General features: G+C 41.2%; 3 protein-coding genes across 8 annotated transcripts; 2 read left to right on the forward strand and 1 right to left on the reverse strand.

The window, feature by feature from the left end:
* The first annotated feature begins 1,661 nt into the window (after positions 1-1,661).
* Positions 1,662-6,477, forward strand: plp1b (proteolipid protein 1b). Of its 2 annotated transcripts, none has more exons than XM_014027972.1 (7): positions 1,662-1,820; positions 3,631-3,817; positions 3,901-4,057; positions 4,237-4,414; positions 4,663-4,736; positions 4,854-4,919; positions 5,654-6,477. In XM_014027972.1, the coding sequence occupies exons 1-7, from the start codon at positions 1,817-1,819 to the stop codon at positions 5,723-5,725; spliced, it is 738 nt and encodes a 245-aa protein (XP_013883426.1). In that variant the 5' UTR covers positions 1,662-1,816; the 3' UTR covers positions 5,726-6,477. The 2 variants fall into 2 exon arrangements, with proteins under 2 accessions (XP_013883426.1, XP_013883425.1); XM_014027971.1 differs by lacking the exon at positions 1,662-1,820 and adding an exon at positions 2,796-3,225.
* si:dkey-125i10.3 (zinc finger protein 185) lies at positions 6,411-18,105 on the reverse strand. 3 transcript variants are annotated; one of them, XM_014027964.1, is made up of 9 exons: positions 17,889-18,105; positions 17,606-17,704; positions 17,083-17,170; positions 16,882-16,953; positions 9,408-9,500; positions 8,227-9,312; positions 8,093-8,158; positions 6,909-7,011; positions 6,411-6,803 (listed from the first exon to the last, which is right to left on the reverse strand). In XM_014027964.1, the coding sequence occupies exons 2-9, from the start codon at positions 17,613-17,615 to the stop codon at positions 6,699-6,701; spliced, it is 1,623 nt and encodes a 540-aa protein (XP_013883418.1). In that variant the 5' UTR covers positions 17,616-17,704; positions 17,889-18,105; the 3' UTR covers positions 6,411-6,698. The 3 variants fall into 3 exon arrangements, with proteins under 3 accessions (XP_013883418.1, XP_013883420.1, XP_013883419.1); XM_014027966.1 differs by lacking the exon at positions 17,889-18,105 and having other exon boundaries at positions 6,909-6,964; positions 17,606-17,746; XM_014027965.1 differs by lacking the exons at positions 8,093-8,158; positions 17,889-18,105 and having other exon boundaries at positions 17,606-17,746.
* On the forward strand, positions 11,706-15,351 carry LOC106531996 (uncharacterized). Of its 3 annotated transcripts, none has more exons than XM_014027969.1 (2): positions 11,706-11,756; positions 12,919-15,351. In XM_014027969.1, exon 2 carries the CDS (start codon positions 12,932-12,934, stop codon positions 14,222-14,224), a length of 1,293 nt encoding a protein of 430 aa, XP_013883423.1. In that variant the 5' UTR covers positions 11,706-11,756; positions 12,919-12,931; the 3' UTR covers positions 14,225-15,351. The 3 variants fall into 3 exon arrangements, with proteins under 3 accessions (XP_013883423.1, XP_013883422.1, XP_013883424.1); XM_014027968.1 differs by having other exon boundaries at positions 11,742-11,760; XM_014027970.1 differs by lacking the exon at positions 11,706-11,756 and adding an exon at positions 11,809-12,022.
* Positions 18,106-19,034: the final 929 nt, after the last annotated feature.

The raw sequence follows: 19,034 nt of genomic DNA on the forward strand, positions 1-19,034 counted from the left end.
GTGGAGGGGATGGGAGGGCAGCAGCTGGACCCAACCGTCAATGTCACCCTTGTTAGCCAACTTCATCAATGTCAGTCGCTGGCGTTTGGATTTATTTCACTCTGTGGTCTGCAAACCTCTGCGTTTCTGCTGCAAACTGTTCTGCTTTTACCTCTAAAGGTAACAGCAGCGTGTGTGAATGTGACACCTAACTTAARGCACGCTAACCCAGCATGCACAAAAAGTCATAAATATGTGCTAAAAGCAAATAAATGGAAACTGGTAGAGAATGCACATGGCCTTCCAACTTRTGTGCAACAATTTGCACCTATCATAGCTTGAATTGTTTTTGATGACGCTCAGCTACTACAACAGTAAAATTCATTTTACTATAAATGCTCACTGGTTTTTATGGAGGTGTGCAATAAAATTTTAAGACATTTTGAATTGATCACAAAAAAATAAAGTAAATATTCACACAACAAACCTACAGATATTGTTTCTTGCATGTTTTTAATAAGTAAAAATAGTTCAGTTTTGGGTTTGATGTAAAGTATAAAAACTAGATAATTTGCATTTCCTGCAAAAATTAGATGTGAATACTAAAAGCTGAATGTTTTTTTCCCTGAAAGCTGCTAAGAAGCTGAAAAGGTTTAATAACAAAACTGGTATTTTTATTTATTTTATCGTTATTTAACCAGGCAAATCCCATTGAGAGCACAGATCTATTTTGCAAGGGRGGCCTGGGCCTGATATTTTTGGTTTGTGAGTTAAATTTAAACAGCTGARTTCTGCTGAAAGTAGGAAACAAAAGTAGACGAAGAAACAAATTGAAATTAGCAGATGTCAACAGAGAATAAAATAAAAARAAAATGAGTACAAAAATGTTGCATTTTCTTGTAACAGCTAAAGCAGCCAAAATTTGCAGAAAAATAGCTAAGAAGTGAGAAGCTGAAACAAGCATGAAGATGCAGAATAACCACATTTGCTAAATTAAGCAGTGACACTGAAATTAGCACAAAAAGGTGAATTTAGCTGAAAAAGCTAAAATTATCTGAACACATAGCTAAAAAGCATAAAACTACCAAAACTAGCAGAAATAACCTAAAAGAAGCATAAAACCTTAAATTAGCAGATAGAAGCTGAAATTTTTTAATTAACAGAAAAATAGTTGAGAAACACACAAAAAAGCTAAAATTACCAAAAGGCAGAACAAAAGGTGAAAAGTGCAGTGACATTTTCTAAACATTTTGAATGGTTTTAAGGATGTTGAAGCAGCTGCATTAATTTCAATGAGAAAAAAAAATAGCCAAAAAAAGACAATTAGCTAAAAAAGTATAGATTGCTGAAACACCAAAGGTCTTGGTTCCTGTGGCATAAATGAGCTAAATGTTTTGATACATGATTTGTTGAAAAAGCACAAAAGTTGTAGAATGAGATGCTGAAAAAGTATTGAAGAAAAATGGATCATTCATTCAGCTGTTTAATTTTTCCAAATTATAATAATAATAATAAAAACAATTGTTGCTAGAATCATAAAATGCCACTCAGATCATTAAAAACCAAAAAAAAAAAGAGTTCAGATGAGGATTTTGGCGCCCTTCTCACCTCCCCTTCCTCAGCCCAGCGGCGACATAAATAATGACTGGKAGCTGAAATGGGACTTTGTGACTTTAAGATGCGACTGGGAGAGATGTGGTCTATCTATTGTTGATGAGACAAAAGCGCGAGTCAGATTCATATAGGAGTGGCGGGGAATAACTCCTCATATCCTCATATCACAGTCACAAAGCCATCCAGCTAAAACCTCAATATCCACTCGCACTTCTTTCTGGACATGGGTGAGTGCACCGAATTTTTAATAACTCTTATCATTTCTTATTAATGTGATTTGAAAAGCGTGGATTTCAATAACTTGCACACTTTTAATATCTTTTTTATTTATTTTTTTGTCCTTTTAGATGTGTTGCCCTCATGCACCGCTGCAAACTAATTACGTGTTTTCATTTTCATGCACTTTTTTTATTCCCAAATACTTTACTGATTTGATTTATTTTCACCTTTTATCTCAATGTGTGCCAGAACTCAGGATCACTTTGACGACTTGATGGACAWCCTCACAAGAACTCAGCCAGGCTTTGCTTTTTAAGTGCAGGAATAAGTTCTTGCCATCTTTAATAACTTCTTCAAGTTTATTAAGCTGAGAGTGACGGGCAATAACCGAGGCCATGCGAGGTCACGCATGTGAACGGGGTCAGATACTCCCACATGTGTCACGGGGAGAAATGAGAAACATTTCCATGAGGACTGGGGACCCTAACGACTTCTGCCAACACCTCCCCTCTTTCTCTCTCTCACACTCTCTCTCTTTTTCCTCACTAACAAACAACTTGTGTGTTCACTTTTCATGTGTTTTTTTTTTTTTTTTGAAGCAGCTCCGTTTAGTTTGTGGTAGTTTGAGTTTATGAATTCCGATGGAAGCTGGATCCAGCACCGCAGCAGCTCACGCGTGGGCGACGGAGAAGACTATTATGTTTTGTTTTGGTTTTGTACAGAGAGAGGTGGGCTAGCACTCTGTTTCTATTTATACTTAAGAAGCAGTAGATTTAAGTGACAGCCTCTCTGCTTTCAGTAACTACAGGTGGGATTCTTCTGCACCCCTGCAAACATCTGCATCAACAAAACAAATTTAGCATGAGATTGTTGTTGTTGTGAAGATATTTAAATGACCCCCCCCCCTTTTTTTCTGCTCATTATGCTTCCCACCCACCCTTTGAACACTTGAACCCAGCCCCCACCCAGCACTGACACTGGTACCAGCCTCAGCCCGACGGTGTCGAGGTGGTTCCTGGTGACCGCCACGTACCACAATGTGTACATGTGTGTAGTCTTTGTTTGTTTGACATCACTGCCCTTTGTTCCTCCCCGATCGCGGCCGACACAATGGATATTGTATCCTGGGCTCACAGAGAGGTTCTTTCTCCGGGGGGGGTCAGAGTTTCTCCACCATATCCTGGGTGACATGGTGACGCCCGCGGAACGAAGGGGGCCGGGCCAGATTTAGCGAGGACGGAGCTGTGGTTCGCTGGCACAGATGAAATCAGCACAGAGAGCGCAGCTGTGTTGTACTGTAACAGCTTTCGCAGACAACCYCCGTACATCACGGGGACCGTTCTCGTTGGGGAGTACAGCGTCAGGGGCTGCAGATGTTTCCGGTCAGGCAGCCTTGGCTTTGCAAAGCCTTAGGTGCTTCCTTTTTTTTRTCCTCCCATTTCTGGCAATGCATTTATTAACACCTGGGAGATCTGCTGCCCGCTTCTACCCGGCTGCTTGACCTGGAAGACGTGTCAGTGATTGGGGTGAAGTGGCTGCTTTACGTTGGACGCTGCTTAAACTCTTGTTTGGCACAACTGCTGCTTTAATTCTTCTCTTGCTCTCTTTTTTTGTTGCTTTCTTGCCTGTTGGTGGTGGTGGGTTTACGTGTTCATGGATTTGCAGGCAGAGCAAGGCCTTTTCCATCACTCCCCAGCAGGGTGAAGGAGTCCCCCCCCCCCCACCCCACCCTTTTTACGACCACCGTGGCATTGATGTGTTGTGTGGTTATATGTGCGGTGTGTGCCGCCTGTGTGCTGATATATTATGCRCCCTCAGGTTGTTATGATTGCTGTATCCGGTGCATTGGGGCAGTGCCCTACCCCTCCCTGGTGGCCACCTTGCTGTGCTATGCCGGCACGGCGTTGTTTTGTGGCTGCGGGCACGAAGCGCTGGCCCAGACTGAAGTCCTCGTCGAGACTTACTTTGCCCGCAACGCTCAGGACTATGTGGTCTTGGCCTCTTTGTAAGTGACGCCTCGGTCAGTGCCGCAGTTTGACCCTGATTGCGCTAACCCCTGACTTGACCTCTTCCTGTACCTCTCCCCAGTATCAAATACTTCCAGTACGTGATCTACGGCCTGGCMTCCTTTTTCTTCCTCTATGGTATCCTGCTGCTGGCGGAGGGTTTCTACACCACAAGTGCCGTCAAGCAGACATTRGGCGAGTTCAGGAGCACCCATTGTGGCCGCTGCGTCAGCCTGACGGTGAGATAATACAAGACGAGACGTTTGGCTCCTTAGACGGATGAAACATTCTTTGGTTGTTTAATTTCTTCTCCCTAGAATCATGAATTATGCTTGATAGCTAATTTAACAACACCACATTCATCACAGTGACACCTGAACGCCAGGGCAACAGATCCATAACCTTCTTGTTTCAACAGTTCATCATAGTGACGTACATCCTGGCCTTCATCTGGCTCGGGGTGTTCGCCTTCACCGCCATCCCCGTCTTCTTCCTTTTCAACATGGAGCAGACCTGTCACGACATCAATATCCTGGCTGAGACCACCCCCAGCATCAATCAGCACAGCTGGATTTGCATGGACGCCAGGCAGTTCGGTGGGTTGCCTCCCCGTAACGGTCGACCGCGCGACTCCCTGATGAGCATGTTAATGTGTCCTTGACGGAGACCAACTAATCAATGGGGAGCGGCGGCAAGACGGATGTTTAAATTAGCTCCGAAACAATACAGATAATCCCTCACTGCTGGTGTGCCGCATGCAAACGGGAGCTTCACATGCGTCATAGCTTGTCATGATGCAGCACCAGCTGGGGCAGCTCTTACTTACGTCATGTCTTCATTTCAGGGCTGCTTCCRTGGAATGCAATGCCGGGCAAGTCCTGTGGAACGACCTTGGCAGCTATTTGCAAAACCAGCGAAGTGAGTAAATCAAACGATGATTTCTTTACATTATAATAAAATCCCTGGATGTCCTACAAGAGATGAGTCACGTATTTGAAAACACACCAAACTAACTGTGTTGATTGTGTCACATAGTTCCATCTCACCTACGACCTGTACATAGCAGCCTTCGCTGGGGCTGGGGTCACTCTCTTGGCTCTGGTAGGAAATTGCTTCATTACTTTGCATGATTTCTTATCTTTTAAACTTCCTGGTGGGAATTAATTGAATAAAAGCAGAAAAAAAGCATTGAGCTCTGTGTTCACTAAAGCTGTTTTTGACCAAAGAAATGTCAACGTGTGGTTTATGAATGAAAACTGTTCTATGGAAAGCTTATAAAGAAATATCATTTTATCTATATAACATGTTGCCTTCAGGACCAGAGCTCTCTGGCAAAAGAGATCACTGTCTCACTCTCATTCTTTATTCTTTCACTCTTCTTCACTGTATAACTTGTTACCACMGTCCCATTATTTATCACCAAATTAACATTTGATGTCTCACTCTTCATTACTCTCCATTCACACCATCTCTCTATCATTATTTCACTCTTCTTCACTATATAACTCACTGTCTCACTACTCATTACTCATACTGTTGTAGGTATCACTCTTGATTTCATTCTTCTTCACTATATAAATCCTTATCACTGTCTCAGTCTTCATCACTCTYTTCACATTCTCACTGTTCATTGTTATTTCTCTCTTCATTACTTTCTAAGTTTTTAATCACTCTTTCACACTTCATTATTGTCTCACTCTGAATTATTCACAAAGCTAGTCCCCATCAACCCAGTGAGATGCTATTTTTTGCATACCAACGGTTTGAAACACCATTGGTGTATACGTAGAACTGCAATTTTAATATTGTCTCGTGTTTCTGCTCTACCTCTGCAGTTCCTGTACCTGGCAGCCACCACCTATAACTACGCCATCCTGCGATTCCTGGGACGAAAGGGAATTCGCTAAGTGCAACACATCCGTCTGCACATTCGACTCTAGATTTCATATCTCCCTCTTCAAACAGCTACTTTTGATCCTGGATCATCTGCTGCACCATTGTTTTTCCTTCCCCCTTGACAAATAACAGGAAAATGTTTCTCTTCTTCACTGTGATGCACCAACAACAAACCGACCCGCTCCACAAGTCCTCCTAAGATAATTCTCTTTAGTCTTCTTTTTTTGTTTGTTTGTTTTTGTTGGTTTTTTTGCAGGGTGAACCTCTCAGTTTAATTCTCCCTGTGAAGCCTCACTGGTGCTGACTGTGATGTATAACGTTTTCTGTGAATAATTAAGAGAAACGACAGCTTGCTTTGCAACTCCTAACTGTGTGCAGACTATTCAGTGTTTACTGATGCACATGTTGGAGCTGAATAGGATCACATGCTGCTGCCTCATTATCGCCACTGTGCATGTCAACAACGCGAGGCTGGAGTAAGTGAAACCAAATGTACCAGAGTTTCCCCCTTTAAGCTTTTCGGCTTCACAATGAATTTGCCGCTCATTCACTCACAATCCATTTTGGCTTTGCTTAAATGTCACCACACAGGCTGGTGTTCATAGCTCCTACCTAAAGAAGTTTCAGTAACTGCTCTGTAGTTGACTAGTCTTGTGTGTTTTCATTTGTAATTAAGGCTAATTAAARCCTTTTGAATCTTAAGCATTTACTTGTAATTTTATTTTAACCATATACATGTTGCAATAAAAGTTGTACTTGCTGATTGTGAAGTGATTCATTTTGGCAACAGGGGTAATTACTGCTGCCAAGGTTTTTAATTACACAATTCTTAAACATGAGATTATACAGTATGTCCTCATTTCCAGAGAAAGAAATWGTTAGAAAAGAAAATACACACACAGGATACAGAGCACGGGCAGTGCAGATCCTCAGACAGCACATTATTCACCGTGAGCTTTGAGACACGTTCGTCCCCAGTAGTATTCAAACATTAACAGCTTTCTGGAAGCAGTCGTTACAATGGATCACTTTGTCATGCAAGAATATGAGGGTCAGCAAATCTCCAAGGGCCTTGGCGCAAACGCCACACTGCAAAATATACACAACATTAGCATTAGGCAAAGGCAGGAGTTACCAGCTTCAATTGTATATTTAAAAATCAGATGTGTTTCGCAATGAGGAGGAAAGTCAAACCTGAAGGCACTCTGGATGTAGGGTCACAGGCGGTTCGTTCAGGATGAGCTTGATGTCTCCATCAATGATTTGATTGCAGAAAGAGCAGCCCAAATTGCCATAACRGAGGTAAAAGTTTGAAAAGATTATTACATTTGGATCAGCTTAGTTGTTTCTATTTTGTACTAGTGTGCTGCTGTTACACATGGTGTGTTTTGACTGTGTTGTGTGGGCGAATTTGTAGAAGCCAAACACAACAAAAGTCCCAGGACACCCTTTTATTTCATAAACAAAAGGGAAAATGAACTAACTAAATACCCCTAAATACCTACTAAAAGTAGTAGCTTTTAATGACATGGCCGCCATCGTTGAAACCGCCATATTGGATCAAAGTCATTTTTTTTCCAATGGGAAGGTGGTCTTGTAGACATCAGAGAAGACCAGAATTGTATCAGAAATTAATTGCCACAATTAGATTTGTAATAAATCTTGTGGTTCAAAAGTTATCAACACGAAAAGTTTCAACAAGAACTGGGAACTGTTATTTGATATGATCGTCACAGTGTGTGTTCAGCACCACGGACAGCACATTGAACACATCGAATAAAAGATCTGTTGTTGTTGCAACTTTCTGTGTCGAAAACTTTGAAACCACAAAAAATATTGCAAATCTGATTGTGGCAATTAATTTATGACACAATTCTGGTCTTTWTTAATATGCTACATGACCCGCCCTCTGGTTGGAAGAAATTGACTTTGATCCAATATMGTAGTTTACAAGATGGCGGCAAGATAGATGCCCCTGTCCACTAATTGCTGGGCTATTCAGATGTTTCATTTTCCTTTATGTTCCTGAAAGAAATAAATGTCCTGAGACATTTGCCTTTCCTTGTACATTTTTGAAATACAAAATCTATAAAATTGAGAACACTTGAAATGTTTTAGAGCAGTTGTGAAATTTTACACAAAAATAATCAAAAACGAAACTCAATACATTAAAATATTTCTTTGATGTTTAAGCACTTCCCATACTGATAAAATCTGTTTTTATTTAATGTTCATTAATTCTTAAAGCCTTCATTTGGACTATGACCTCTGGCATCTGTTAGGGGTGCTGCAGCCACTGTCACGCCCTTACTTCTCACAGCCTTGTTTTATATGACAAAGTAATCGGATTTTAGAAATGCGTCATATTATAAACCTACCTGGAACGATTCTGAGTCTGTGTAGAGATTAACTTTTCTTCTGGTTTCTGAAACCTGGCTTCAGAACTTCAACACAAACAAACAATAAGATGATCATATAAAAGAAAACAAATCTTGCTATTTTTTTTACTCACATTTTGGTATTGTCATCCTGCTGTTTTTGCTTTTCTGGGACAGTTTGCTGTGAATCTTCAGGTTTAGGAGCAGGTTTGTTGCTTTGAGGTTCAACATCTAAAGCCTCTGTCAGATCGATGGCTCTAAAATCTGAAATATCCTGAACAGCTTCAGCATCTAGCGCAGGTACGACAACCTCTTTGATAGGCAGCACTGCCACATCTACTTGGTGCTTTGGTTTGACACTTTGTTCTGGAGCAGATTTAACCTCCTGAGTCCTGGTCTCTGAAACTGGCTCGGCGTGGGGAAGGCCTGCAGAGTCTAAATCTCGCTCTGCGGACTTGACAACAGCGTCAGCAGGAGGCGACTCAGACAGAGTGTCAGAAACTGGCTGCACGTCTTGAGATGCTGGGGCCTCGTCTCCTGAGGGGGTTTTCTCGGCAGGCTGAGCAGGAGAGTCGCTCAAAGGTTCAACCTGCAGGTCAGAATCTGCTCCAGTGTAGATGGCTGTTTCAGGCACAGACTCCACCATGATCTTCGCAGCCAGGACCACCGCGTTGTCCTTTGTCTCCGTCGGAAGACTTTTCTTTTCACCATCATTCACAGTTTGAATGGATACTGTTTGATTTTCAGTTTCCAAATTGGTAGCTCTTGCTGGCTCTGTTTGGGTTGCAACGATCTCCGGAGGCTTCAGTTGGACTTTAGCAGCGCCTGAACTACCAGATGTGGCCCCCCTAGCAAAGGCCTCTGGAACCCAGTTTTCCATTTTAGCATCAGATGGAGCCTTGAACTCGTTGTTATCTATATTTGATGGGTCGGGAGGAGCAGCAGCGTGTTCTTTCTTATCATCTGCAACTGCAAGAGTTTCCTTGGCAGGTGTTGTCTCTGCTGGCTCTGCGGGAGCTGCTGCGTCCAGATTCTGCTTTACTGCAGTAGCTGGTTGGGTTTCTTCTTTATTATCTGCAGAGAGCTCATCAGCTTTCTTCTTGTTATCCACATTAGGCTTGTCTATTGGTGCACTGGCTTCTGCCTTCTTGTTCTCTTTAAACACTTTGTCTGCTTGTGTTTTACCATTTTCAATCAGCTGTTCTGTGGGGGATTGGAGCCTGTAAAAAAGGGAATGTTTATTCCCAATTATTCAAAAAGAAATGTTGCCAAACAGTTACAAACATCAAATAAAGAGAGGTTTTTATGTACTAACTTTGTGTCAGCCACAATATCCACTGTTGTTTCTTTGGTTGGTGCATTCTTTGGTGCAGGGTTACCTTCATCATTTGCCTGTTTGGTGGGATCTCTACAACAAAACACATATCTACTTTACAAAAACATGCGTGACAATAGCATTTGAGTCATAGCCTGAGAAAACCAAATATTGGTGCACATTTTGCACAGTTTAAATCAAACTGAAATTCAAAAGCATCCACACTTGTTTGGAATAAGTGCCTTCTTTTGAAAAGTAGAACTTCTAGTCTCACAATTTCATTTAACATTGTAATTTTATAATTTATATTATACATCTCACTTTAAAATCAGTGAAGATTTCTAAAATAAAAGATAATACTATAACTGCCAAGTGAAATCCAATGTCAGCTCATTTTATTTGGAGGAAAATACATATTTTAAACCAAAAAAAAATGCTTACAATCTATTTTATGTATGTTATCAACAAATGCACATTTTCATTGATGTCTAGATGTAATTATCCATCTACCCAGAGATGATAAATAATGCACACAGGAATGTGAAGAGAACTAAAMGATGAGCATCATTCACACATGAGCTGAGTAACTGAGAACAAAGCTGATAAATTGAGCTTTAAATGTCAACATGGTGTTTATTAATAATAATATAAATATCAGCAGACACGATGATGTGTAACGGGAGTAGAAGCTGGCAAACAATGATGATTGTGATGCAATAAACCAGCTGTTCCTCACTCAAGAAAATAAAACTTACAGTCGATATTTAAACATCTGGAGATGAAGGATTGACTTGTTGTCGAGACAAATGCAGAATGGGTGCAAAAATGTCTTAGGTGTTTGTTTTCCATGATAATGCAGAAGTGTAACTATATGGCATATAAATAAATAATTTTGTCATGTGATCAATCTGTATGTGGTCATTACTGTAAGTCAGTGGTTCCCAAAGTTGGGTTTTAAAACATCAGGTGGAAATTCTTGAAAAAATAAATTAAAATTACCTTTTAAATTATTGCCACTACCATATTTAGCCATTACTGTGAAAAGGAGATAAGAATAGTTGTTGTGAAAGGATATAAACTGTTGAAAATATGGACACTGTTGTACTGAGCGATTCACTGGCTCTATAACTTGGACTGGTTCTAGAAAAATAAYTGACCACTTGTCAACAATTYTGCAATAGATGTCAGTTAATCCATTGCCACAAGTAAAAGGTTAACTATTATGCTATTTTCGTTATGTATTATGTATTATGTCTGTCCGTTTTCTGCCGTTTACCCGGGGTCGGGTTGCGGGGGCAGCAGCCTAAGCAGAGAGACCCAGACCTCCCTCTCCCCAGCCACTTGGGCCAGCTCATCCAGGAAAATCCCAAGGGATTCCAAGGACAGCCGAGAGACATAGTCCCTCCAGCGTGTCCTGGGTCATCCTCTGGGCCTCCTAACCAGATGCCCGAACCACCTCAACTGGCTTCTCTTGACYTGGAGGAGCAGCGGCTCTACTCTGAGTCCCTCCCAGATGACTGAGCTTCTCACCCTACAGGGAGAGCCCAGACAGCGAGAGCTGGAGATCACGATCTGATGAAGCCAATAGGACCACATCATCTGCAAAAAGCAGAGATGTGATCCTAAGGTCACCAAAAAGGATCCCCTCAACACCTTGGCTGCGCCTCGAAATACTGTCCATAAAAGTTATGAACAGAATCTGTGACAAAGGGCAACCTTGGTGGAGTCCAACTCTCACCGGAAACGAGTCCGACTTACTACCGGCAATGCGGACCAAACTCTGGCACTGGTCAAACAGGGACCTAACAGCCTGTATCAATGGGCCTGGCACCCCATACTCCCGGAGTACCCCCCACAGGAGTCCCCGAGGGACACGGTCAAACGTCTTCTCCAAGTCCACAAAACACATGTAGACAGGTTGGGCGAACTCCCATGCACCCTCCAGGACCCTGCTGAGGGTGAAGATCTGGTCCGCTGTTCCACGACCAGGATGAAAACCACACTGCTCTTCCTGAATCCGTGATTTGACTATCTGATGGACCCTCCTCTCCAGGACCCCTGAACAGACCTTACCAGGGAGGCTCAGAAGTGGGATCTCCCTGAAGTTGGAACACACTCTGTATTATGTATTATGTGTTGTGTTGTTTTCTGTTTAGAATGTTATATTTATTATCAATAACTTAGAAGTAGTAAGATAAAATGCAATAGATTTTTATTGTCTGTAGTTTGAGATTATAAACATAAACTCTTATTTTTGAAAATGATAGCACTGTGATGCTTTTGTTTTGAAACATCCTTGCTGGATTTCCGGTTTGTTCGTTGTGTTCAGCCGTAGCAGCTTCATGCTAGGTGGGTAAGTGTTTGGTCCTTAGAAGTGTATTTATTGCCTCTTACTTTTATATTTATGAAGCTGAGTGACAAATAATGTTCATTGTAAAGTAAACACAGGCAGGGCATTTGGTGTTTGCGACATATTTAGCACCATCCCCAAAGCGTTCAGTCTCTAATACCGCACTTTACAAAAGTAATGTTTACGGTACATCATTTCGGAGCAACCACGGGACTATTCGTCTTCCAACAAAAAAATACAACCTTTCTTGACCCTCAAGTTCCAGGTTAGTCTCACTGATATGGCATGTTTAAGAAAAGCTTTGACAAAAAAATAAAAAAATACAAACATAGCCTTGTATTCACAAACCTATCTGTTCGTGGTGCGTTTAAGGACTGCCTGGATTCTAAAGACTTCAAACAACATTTTTACTACTTAATTTCCCATGTTAATTAATTAATTATTTGTTTTACAGCATGTCAATTACTAAAACAAAAATGTAGAGAAGTCTCATATTCCTTAAGGTTAATTTTAAAGTGCAACCCCCCCCCCCCTTTTAAAGCCTATTATTATTGTTTTTTTATTTTTTTTATTTTCGAAGTGCACAAGAAGTTTGTTTAAAAATGTAATAGTCTTTTTGTATATATCATGTTCACTTGCTAAATATATTTTTAGTTTTCTAATTTTATATGGTTATTTTGTTCATTATCAATAAAATCTATCTTTCAGGATTTAATTGTGTGGAATAAACCTCTCTGAATATATGTGTAACAACTACATTCAGTTTACTAGGCCTGTTATATATATATATATATATATATAGTTGCATCATTGTGAAAATTTGAACAATATAATTCGATACAAATCAGATTTCTTTTTGTTTGTATTTTGTAAGGGTCACACAATAAAGTATTGCTTAATGGTTATTGGTCAAACACTTTTTCTAAATAAATAATTTACCTAGTATCCAAAATAATTTCCTTTAAAGTAAAAAGCAAGTTATTAAAATCAGTGTTCATGCTCCGTCTGATATGTGCTGTGATGAGGATCAATAATCAAGCATTTCATTTTTGTGGCTGAACATCGTTTTTGTAAAACTCCAGCATTTTGTTTGTTAATTTTCATGATAATCCATTGATGTTTTGTTGTTAATTTATGCCAGAATTTCTTCTGTCTTCCTAGGGGAGGAAAAAAAATGCCGTCAAGGAACCATCTTGACAAAGTTGGACGGAAGAAAAAGAAGAAATGGGCCGAAGAGGCCATGGAGCGTGCCCTGATTGAGGTGAAATCGGGACGGTGCACAGTGAGACAGGCTGCCAAAGAGTTCGGAGTTCCCAAGTCCTCACTCGGGGACCGAGTAAGTGGACGAGTGACACCGGGGAGTCGCAGCGGCCCAGCTCAGCTTATCGCGTCTGCCGATGAGCAGCTGCTGGTGGAGTTCTGCTTATATATGTCCAAGCATGGATTCCCACTCACCAAGCAGCAGGTTGTGTCTTTCGCSTCGTCCATCTATAAACGGCAGCACCGGAGGGTGGCGGTTTCCAAACTGGGCCAGACGTGGTGGCTCAATTTTAGAAGACGGCAAGAAAAGAACATTATTATTCAGCCGGCAGACAGCYTTGTGCGTGGGAGGACAGCGTGTGTGAGAAAGGAAGCGGTGGATCATTTTTATTGCCTCTTGAACACAGTCGTAGACACACACAGGCTCAGAGACAGGCCTCACCAAATCTACAGCTGCAGTGAGACGGGCTTCCAGCTGGGAAGGAAGAAGGCCATGCTTCCCAAATCTACTAGTTTGGGCTACAAGCCAGCGCCAAACTCGAGGGAACATATCTCTGTGCTGGCCTGCTTCAATGCAGCCGGGGGGGACATTCCTCCATTTATTATCTACTCAAAGGCCTACCCTGGAGGGGTTTGTTACAAGACACAGGGACCGCTAAACGCCCTCTACGGGTGGTCCGACTCAGGTTGTATCAACTCAGAACTCTTTAAGAAATGGTTCCTCAAACACTTCCTTATCCACGCGCCCAAGGAGCGCCCGCTGCTGCTGATCTTCGACGGCCACCGGTCYCCCGTGAACCTGGAGGTGGTGGAATCCGCTCGCAGAGAGGACGTCGTCCTCCTCTGTCTTCCCCCTCACTGCTCCCACGTCCTGCAGCCGCTGGACGCCGGCCTCTTCCTGGTTCTCCGGCAGCGTTTCGCAGCCCTCGCGGGCGACGGCTGCGCCACCGATGCGCACTTTCTGCTCAGCAAGAAGGAGTTCTCGGGCGTTTTTCGGGAAACCTATCAGATCGCAAAAGAGGAGGAAGGTGTCCGGATTGTGACGGAAGGCTTCAGGCAGTGCGGTGTCTACCCTCTGAGCCACTACGCCGGCGGTGACGACCACTTCGCGTCGTCGCACAGCGGCGGCCCCGTGGCTGGAACCTTGCTGTCCGTCTCGGCGCAGGACATGCACTCAGAGCTCGCAGCCGCCGGACCTTCCTCCTAGCTTCATCGCTAATCTATCAAACTGTCAGCACCTTCGAAGGGAGCAGGGTCAGTACCTTTGAGGAAACTGCTGTCGGCTGCATAATTCAGGAAAAGCCAATCAACTCGGACTGGCGCCGCCATTTAAAATGCTGAATGGGTTTACACTGCTGAAGGAGAGTCARGCACCACCTCCCCCAGCCTCCCAGCACACACTGTTTATCTCTTCCTGTCCAGGAAGAAAGGGCTGCATTGATGCAAATTACTGTTACAGTTCCCAACAAGTACAATACACATCTAAAACGTATTTGTATTCATTGCAATATTTCAGTTTGATCTTTTTTTTTATTGTTTTTAAGCCAGGGAAAAGTTTTTCAAATGTAACTATCCCACAACTAAAACACACAGATAGAAATTGCTTCACTTTAAAGAAATTACAAGCCAATTACCTGGAGAGCTAGGTAATTTCCCCAGATACCACACTACCACTGATAGCTTTTTTTTTGCCGGTTGCAGCCTGCATTGATATGTGTAGCTTTTCCGCTCGAACTTTCTTTGAGTAATGCGTTACCGAGCGCATTACCGAAGGAGCGCCTTCAATTTAGTGTTCAACAAATCGTGCGGCGCCCTGCAGCAGTTCAGTGACCACTGCAGAAACACAACCTCTGCATGCTTAATGTTTTAAGCCCCCACCCCCGGGTGTCACAGGCCGTGTCGTCAGCTCAGCCACGGCTTTAATCAGACTGACAGACGTGCCGTCCCACATCTGCAGTCATAATTACCGATGCAGACAGTCTCCTCAGCTGTCAGCGAGCAGAAAAACCTGCTCTTCTTGGTTTTCTTTGTAAAATCAGCAGTGCAGACCTGTAAAGCTGCAACTGGAACACAGCTAAGATAGTTTTCCCCTCAGTTTAAAGGAAGTGCAATTTTTTGTTTAAAAGGTAATGCCTCAAATATGTTTTAGAAACTATTTACATGCCTGTGGTTTCTGTTTGAAGTATGACACAACTGTTACAGAAAGTTTAAGCTCAATTATTTAATTCTGAAGGAATTTTAGACAAAACTGCATATTCTGTTTGCTTTAGGAAAACGGATTTCAGGACATGAACTCAGGGACAGAATCCAAAATAAAGGAGATTTGTAAATCTATTTGGAGCAAAAATTTGTTTATTAACTTAAACGGGACATACCATMCCAATAAAACATTTCTTCGCTGCTATATAGTCATAAACCCTTATATCAAACTAGAATGGACAGCTCTGGAAGCTGGAGGGGGCGGGGTCTGAAGCGCCTCWTTTGGATTTAAAGAGACAGCCTCAAAAGGAGTTGACCTGAGACACACRTGAGAAAAGGGGTGAAAGAGGGGCTTGTGGAGTTACAATATGGAGGAATTCAAACCAAAGCATTGCAGTTCCACTTTATARAGACCCGAAATGAATAATTTAAACATGAAAAAAAGGATTTAAAACCATGATATGTCCACTTTAATTTTTTTGCTTTGTTTTTGTATGTATTCATTAATAACAAAGGGTTTATGATGATTATACAGCACCCTCTGTATGTGTTCTTTATAAACAGCCCTTTGTGCTGCAAATAGTTCAGAGGTTTATAGTAACTTTAAGTAATTTTTTGAGGATTTGTAATTTTACCAAGTATGTTTTAAAATCGTGACTTTTACTTAGRTACTTTTAAAACCTAAAAATGATACTTTTACTTATGTACTTTAAAGTTCAACACCTACTTGTTACAAAGCAAATCAGTCTGAACTCATCATGAAAGGAGTTATGTGCTCTAAAAAATTAAGTGTTGAATTTTCTCAACTAAATCATAACTATGTCCACTAAGCCAGTGGGGTAAATTTTAGGCAATGTACATATTTTATTTGAAATAAATTGACCAATTTAACTGACTTAGTTTTGTGGAGCCAGTTTGGTTCAGTAAATTTAACAGTTTATTTGTTAGAGCATGGAAAAGTACTTTTACTTCTTCTTTCCCAGTTTTTGTAAACAGTTTTATGACTTTTACTTAAGTAGTTTTCTCATCAGTGACATTTATTTTTACCAAAGTCTTTTTCTGTTAAGGTACTTTTACTTAGTTTTTTTTTCTCGAGTACTTTATAGACCTCTGATATAGTTACACAACCCTGAGTGTAACAGAATATATTGCTGCTCCTGAGAAGCTGATTACTGTAAACAGGTATTAAAGCACTGTTAGAACCTGTTAAAATAATATAATATAATTTAACATGTTAAAACCCATACTGACTTTTATTATAAACCTTTGCTGCTGTAATAATGAGCAAATAATTAGGTGTTCCTTGAGGGGGACACACTCCGATAAGTATTCAGATTTAATGCTCAGAAGTTGAGCTACAGGTCAGACAGCTTTGCTCCGTCGCCTCTAATGGATGCAYAGGAGCAGCCGAGGACCAAGTTAATGTTTATGTATGTTAATATCACAGATGGTGATTTGTCCCTGAAGCTGGGAATATTTTTAGTTACTTTTCACAGATGTAGCGCTTAAAGGATGACCTCAGGCTGATGTGAAGAGCAGCCAACACAACTAGATTAAATTAGTTTRCTTTGTGGTCTGAAATCAAACCGTTTGTTGTCAAACAGGTAAATCTATTTAAAGAACCTGTGTGAGGGGTGGATGTGATGTGTTTAATGAAGCACTCACTCAAATTTCTTGGTTGCCGACAGGACGTAGGAACCTTTTTTCTCTGKAGCAGGATTACCTTTCCCTTTGGCTCTGGAAGACAGGAGGAAGTGTTTACAAAGTGTCCCCATAGCTTGGATGTTTACTCTAATAACTACAAACTGAGACTAAGATGCAGGAATCTGAAACTGCTCGTAAAAAAAAAAGCAAAACACACTCAACTGATTGTCTTTGGGTTTGATCCAGCTGCCGTCATTCTTCACCGACGTCCGCACGCGGATGTTCTGTAACACCTGCGTTCTGTCGACTTCTGAAACAGAACTTCACTTTTAAATGTGAACGCTGATTTTTGGAACTTTTATGCTCGTTAAAATATTTATTAATATTTTCTTATTAGAAACACAACGAGACTTACTAAATTCCRTTAAAAACATTGATTTATTTTKATTTTAATGGGCTTTATCAAACTCGATTTTAGTTTTCTGATACCACTTTTAGCTGCCGTTCTGCTATTTGCAGCTTTTAGTTAGCATTTGGCTACTTTTCACTAGCATTTCACTGCTGTTGGCTTAGTTGTGCATTTTTTAGATMTTGCCTAGGGTTTAACTACTCCTGACTTTAGCTACTGTTCTGTTTTTTTAATTGCAATGAGTCAGCTCAGGGTTCACTCTGCAGTTTCAGAGAAAAAGTTTGTTTTATTGTTCCTATTAATGATTTTAAACTTTTTTTTAAAAGCAGGACCTACCTTTGGACATGTTTCCTCTGATGCTCAGGTTGAAGAGTTGATGATGATGATGATGAGTCTTAGATCACTCTCCACATTCGAAGTTTGTGGAACCAAAACCTGTTAACACCACAACTTGTAAAACTTTATTCTGCATCAACCAGGTGACTTTTCTGCAGTAATTTAGAATTATTTTCTCCATCTAAACCACTTTTTTTTGTCAAAGCAAAGGTCTGACCCATCGTCTACATTTCTGAGTGCTCGTCACATTTTAATGTCATCCCGCTCTCCTCGCTTTGTTTACCCAGTCACARTCCGCATCTCCCTGGGGTCCCGTTGACCTTTTTCGACCCGCACTTAMTTTTTAATCTCTCATAATGAATCTCATCTGAAGACGTGCCAACGCCAATTAACCGGGTCGCAATTTGCTATGCATAAAAAATGAAGTCCATCCAGACTATAATGAGCCCCGAAGTCAGCGAGCGTGTAATCAGAACCGGAGTGAGGTCCGTCCTGAGGGTCATGATGTGTTCTCACCTGTTGGAGTCTGCAGCAGATGGTGTGTGTGTGTGTGTGTGTGTGGAGCCTCCTCTGTCTGTGTGGGAATCAGGCAGGAAGGTGGTGATATTTAACTTTAGTTTCCACCCACTTTACACCTGTTGGTGACAAGTTCTGCACCTGGATGAGAGGGCAGAAGTGTGTGTGTGTGTGTTGGGGGGGGGGGGGGGTATTTCTTGTTTCTCTGTCACATTCCAGAGATGTTATTCATTGCAACTTTTTTCCCCTTAGAAGCAAATATAAAAACTAATTTTCATCTAAACTTCCTCTTGTTTTGTAAAAAGAACATCATTCAAATTAAGCCCACTAATCAAACTCATTGATTTATTAGAATAAACTTTAATTTTGGACACACTTTACAGACGCATCTCATCAGAGTAAAAACACTCTAAAAGGAAGCTGTTTCTTTTTCTTTTTCATTTTGTTTCGCTTCTAATTTTACAGAAAAACATTTCTTGAAAAACACACTGTCCCGTCAGAAAGGATGTGAAGAATCAAGCAGAACCTGATCTGAGAGAGCTTCAGTCTGCTGCCTTATCAGACCCTTATCTTAACAGACAGGCTGTCTGTAGTGAAACTGGCACAGACCTAATGACTTAACATCCTGATCAACTGGAATATTTACAGATGGAGGAAAAGTCTCGAAACTGAGTAAACTCTCACATCTGTCTTTAGTTAAAAATCATCTGAGTTTATTTTGAGCTTTTCTGTTATCTCTTATCTCCCAAAGGTAAAAGAGTGATGATGTGTTTGCTATAAAAATGTCTCCTAAACAAGTGAGTGGATTTCGAAGAATTTCTCAGCAAGTAATCATCAGATAAGACATCCACAACAGTGATTTTTAGAGTTAACCAAATTAAAAAAGCCTGCCATAGCTAAGCAGTTTTTGAAA

Source organism: Austrofundulus limnaeus, unplaced genomic scaffold (genome assembly GCF_001266775.1).
Source record: "Austrofundulus limnaeus strain Quisiro unplaced genomic scaffold, Austrofundulus_limnaeus-1.0 Scaffold704, whole genome shotgun sequence".
Classification (NCBI taxonomy): domain Eukaryota; kingdom Metazoa; phylum Chordata; class Actinopteri; order Cyprinodontiformes; family Rivulidae; genus Austrofundulus; species Austrofundulus limnaeus.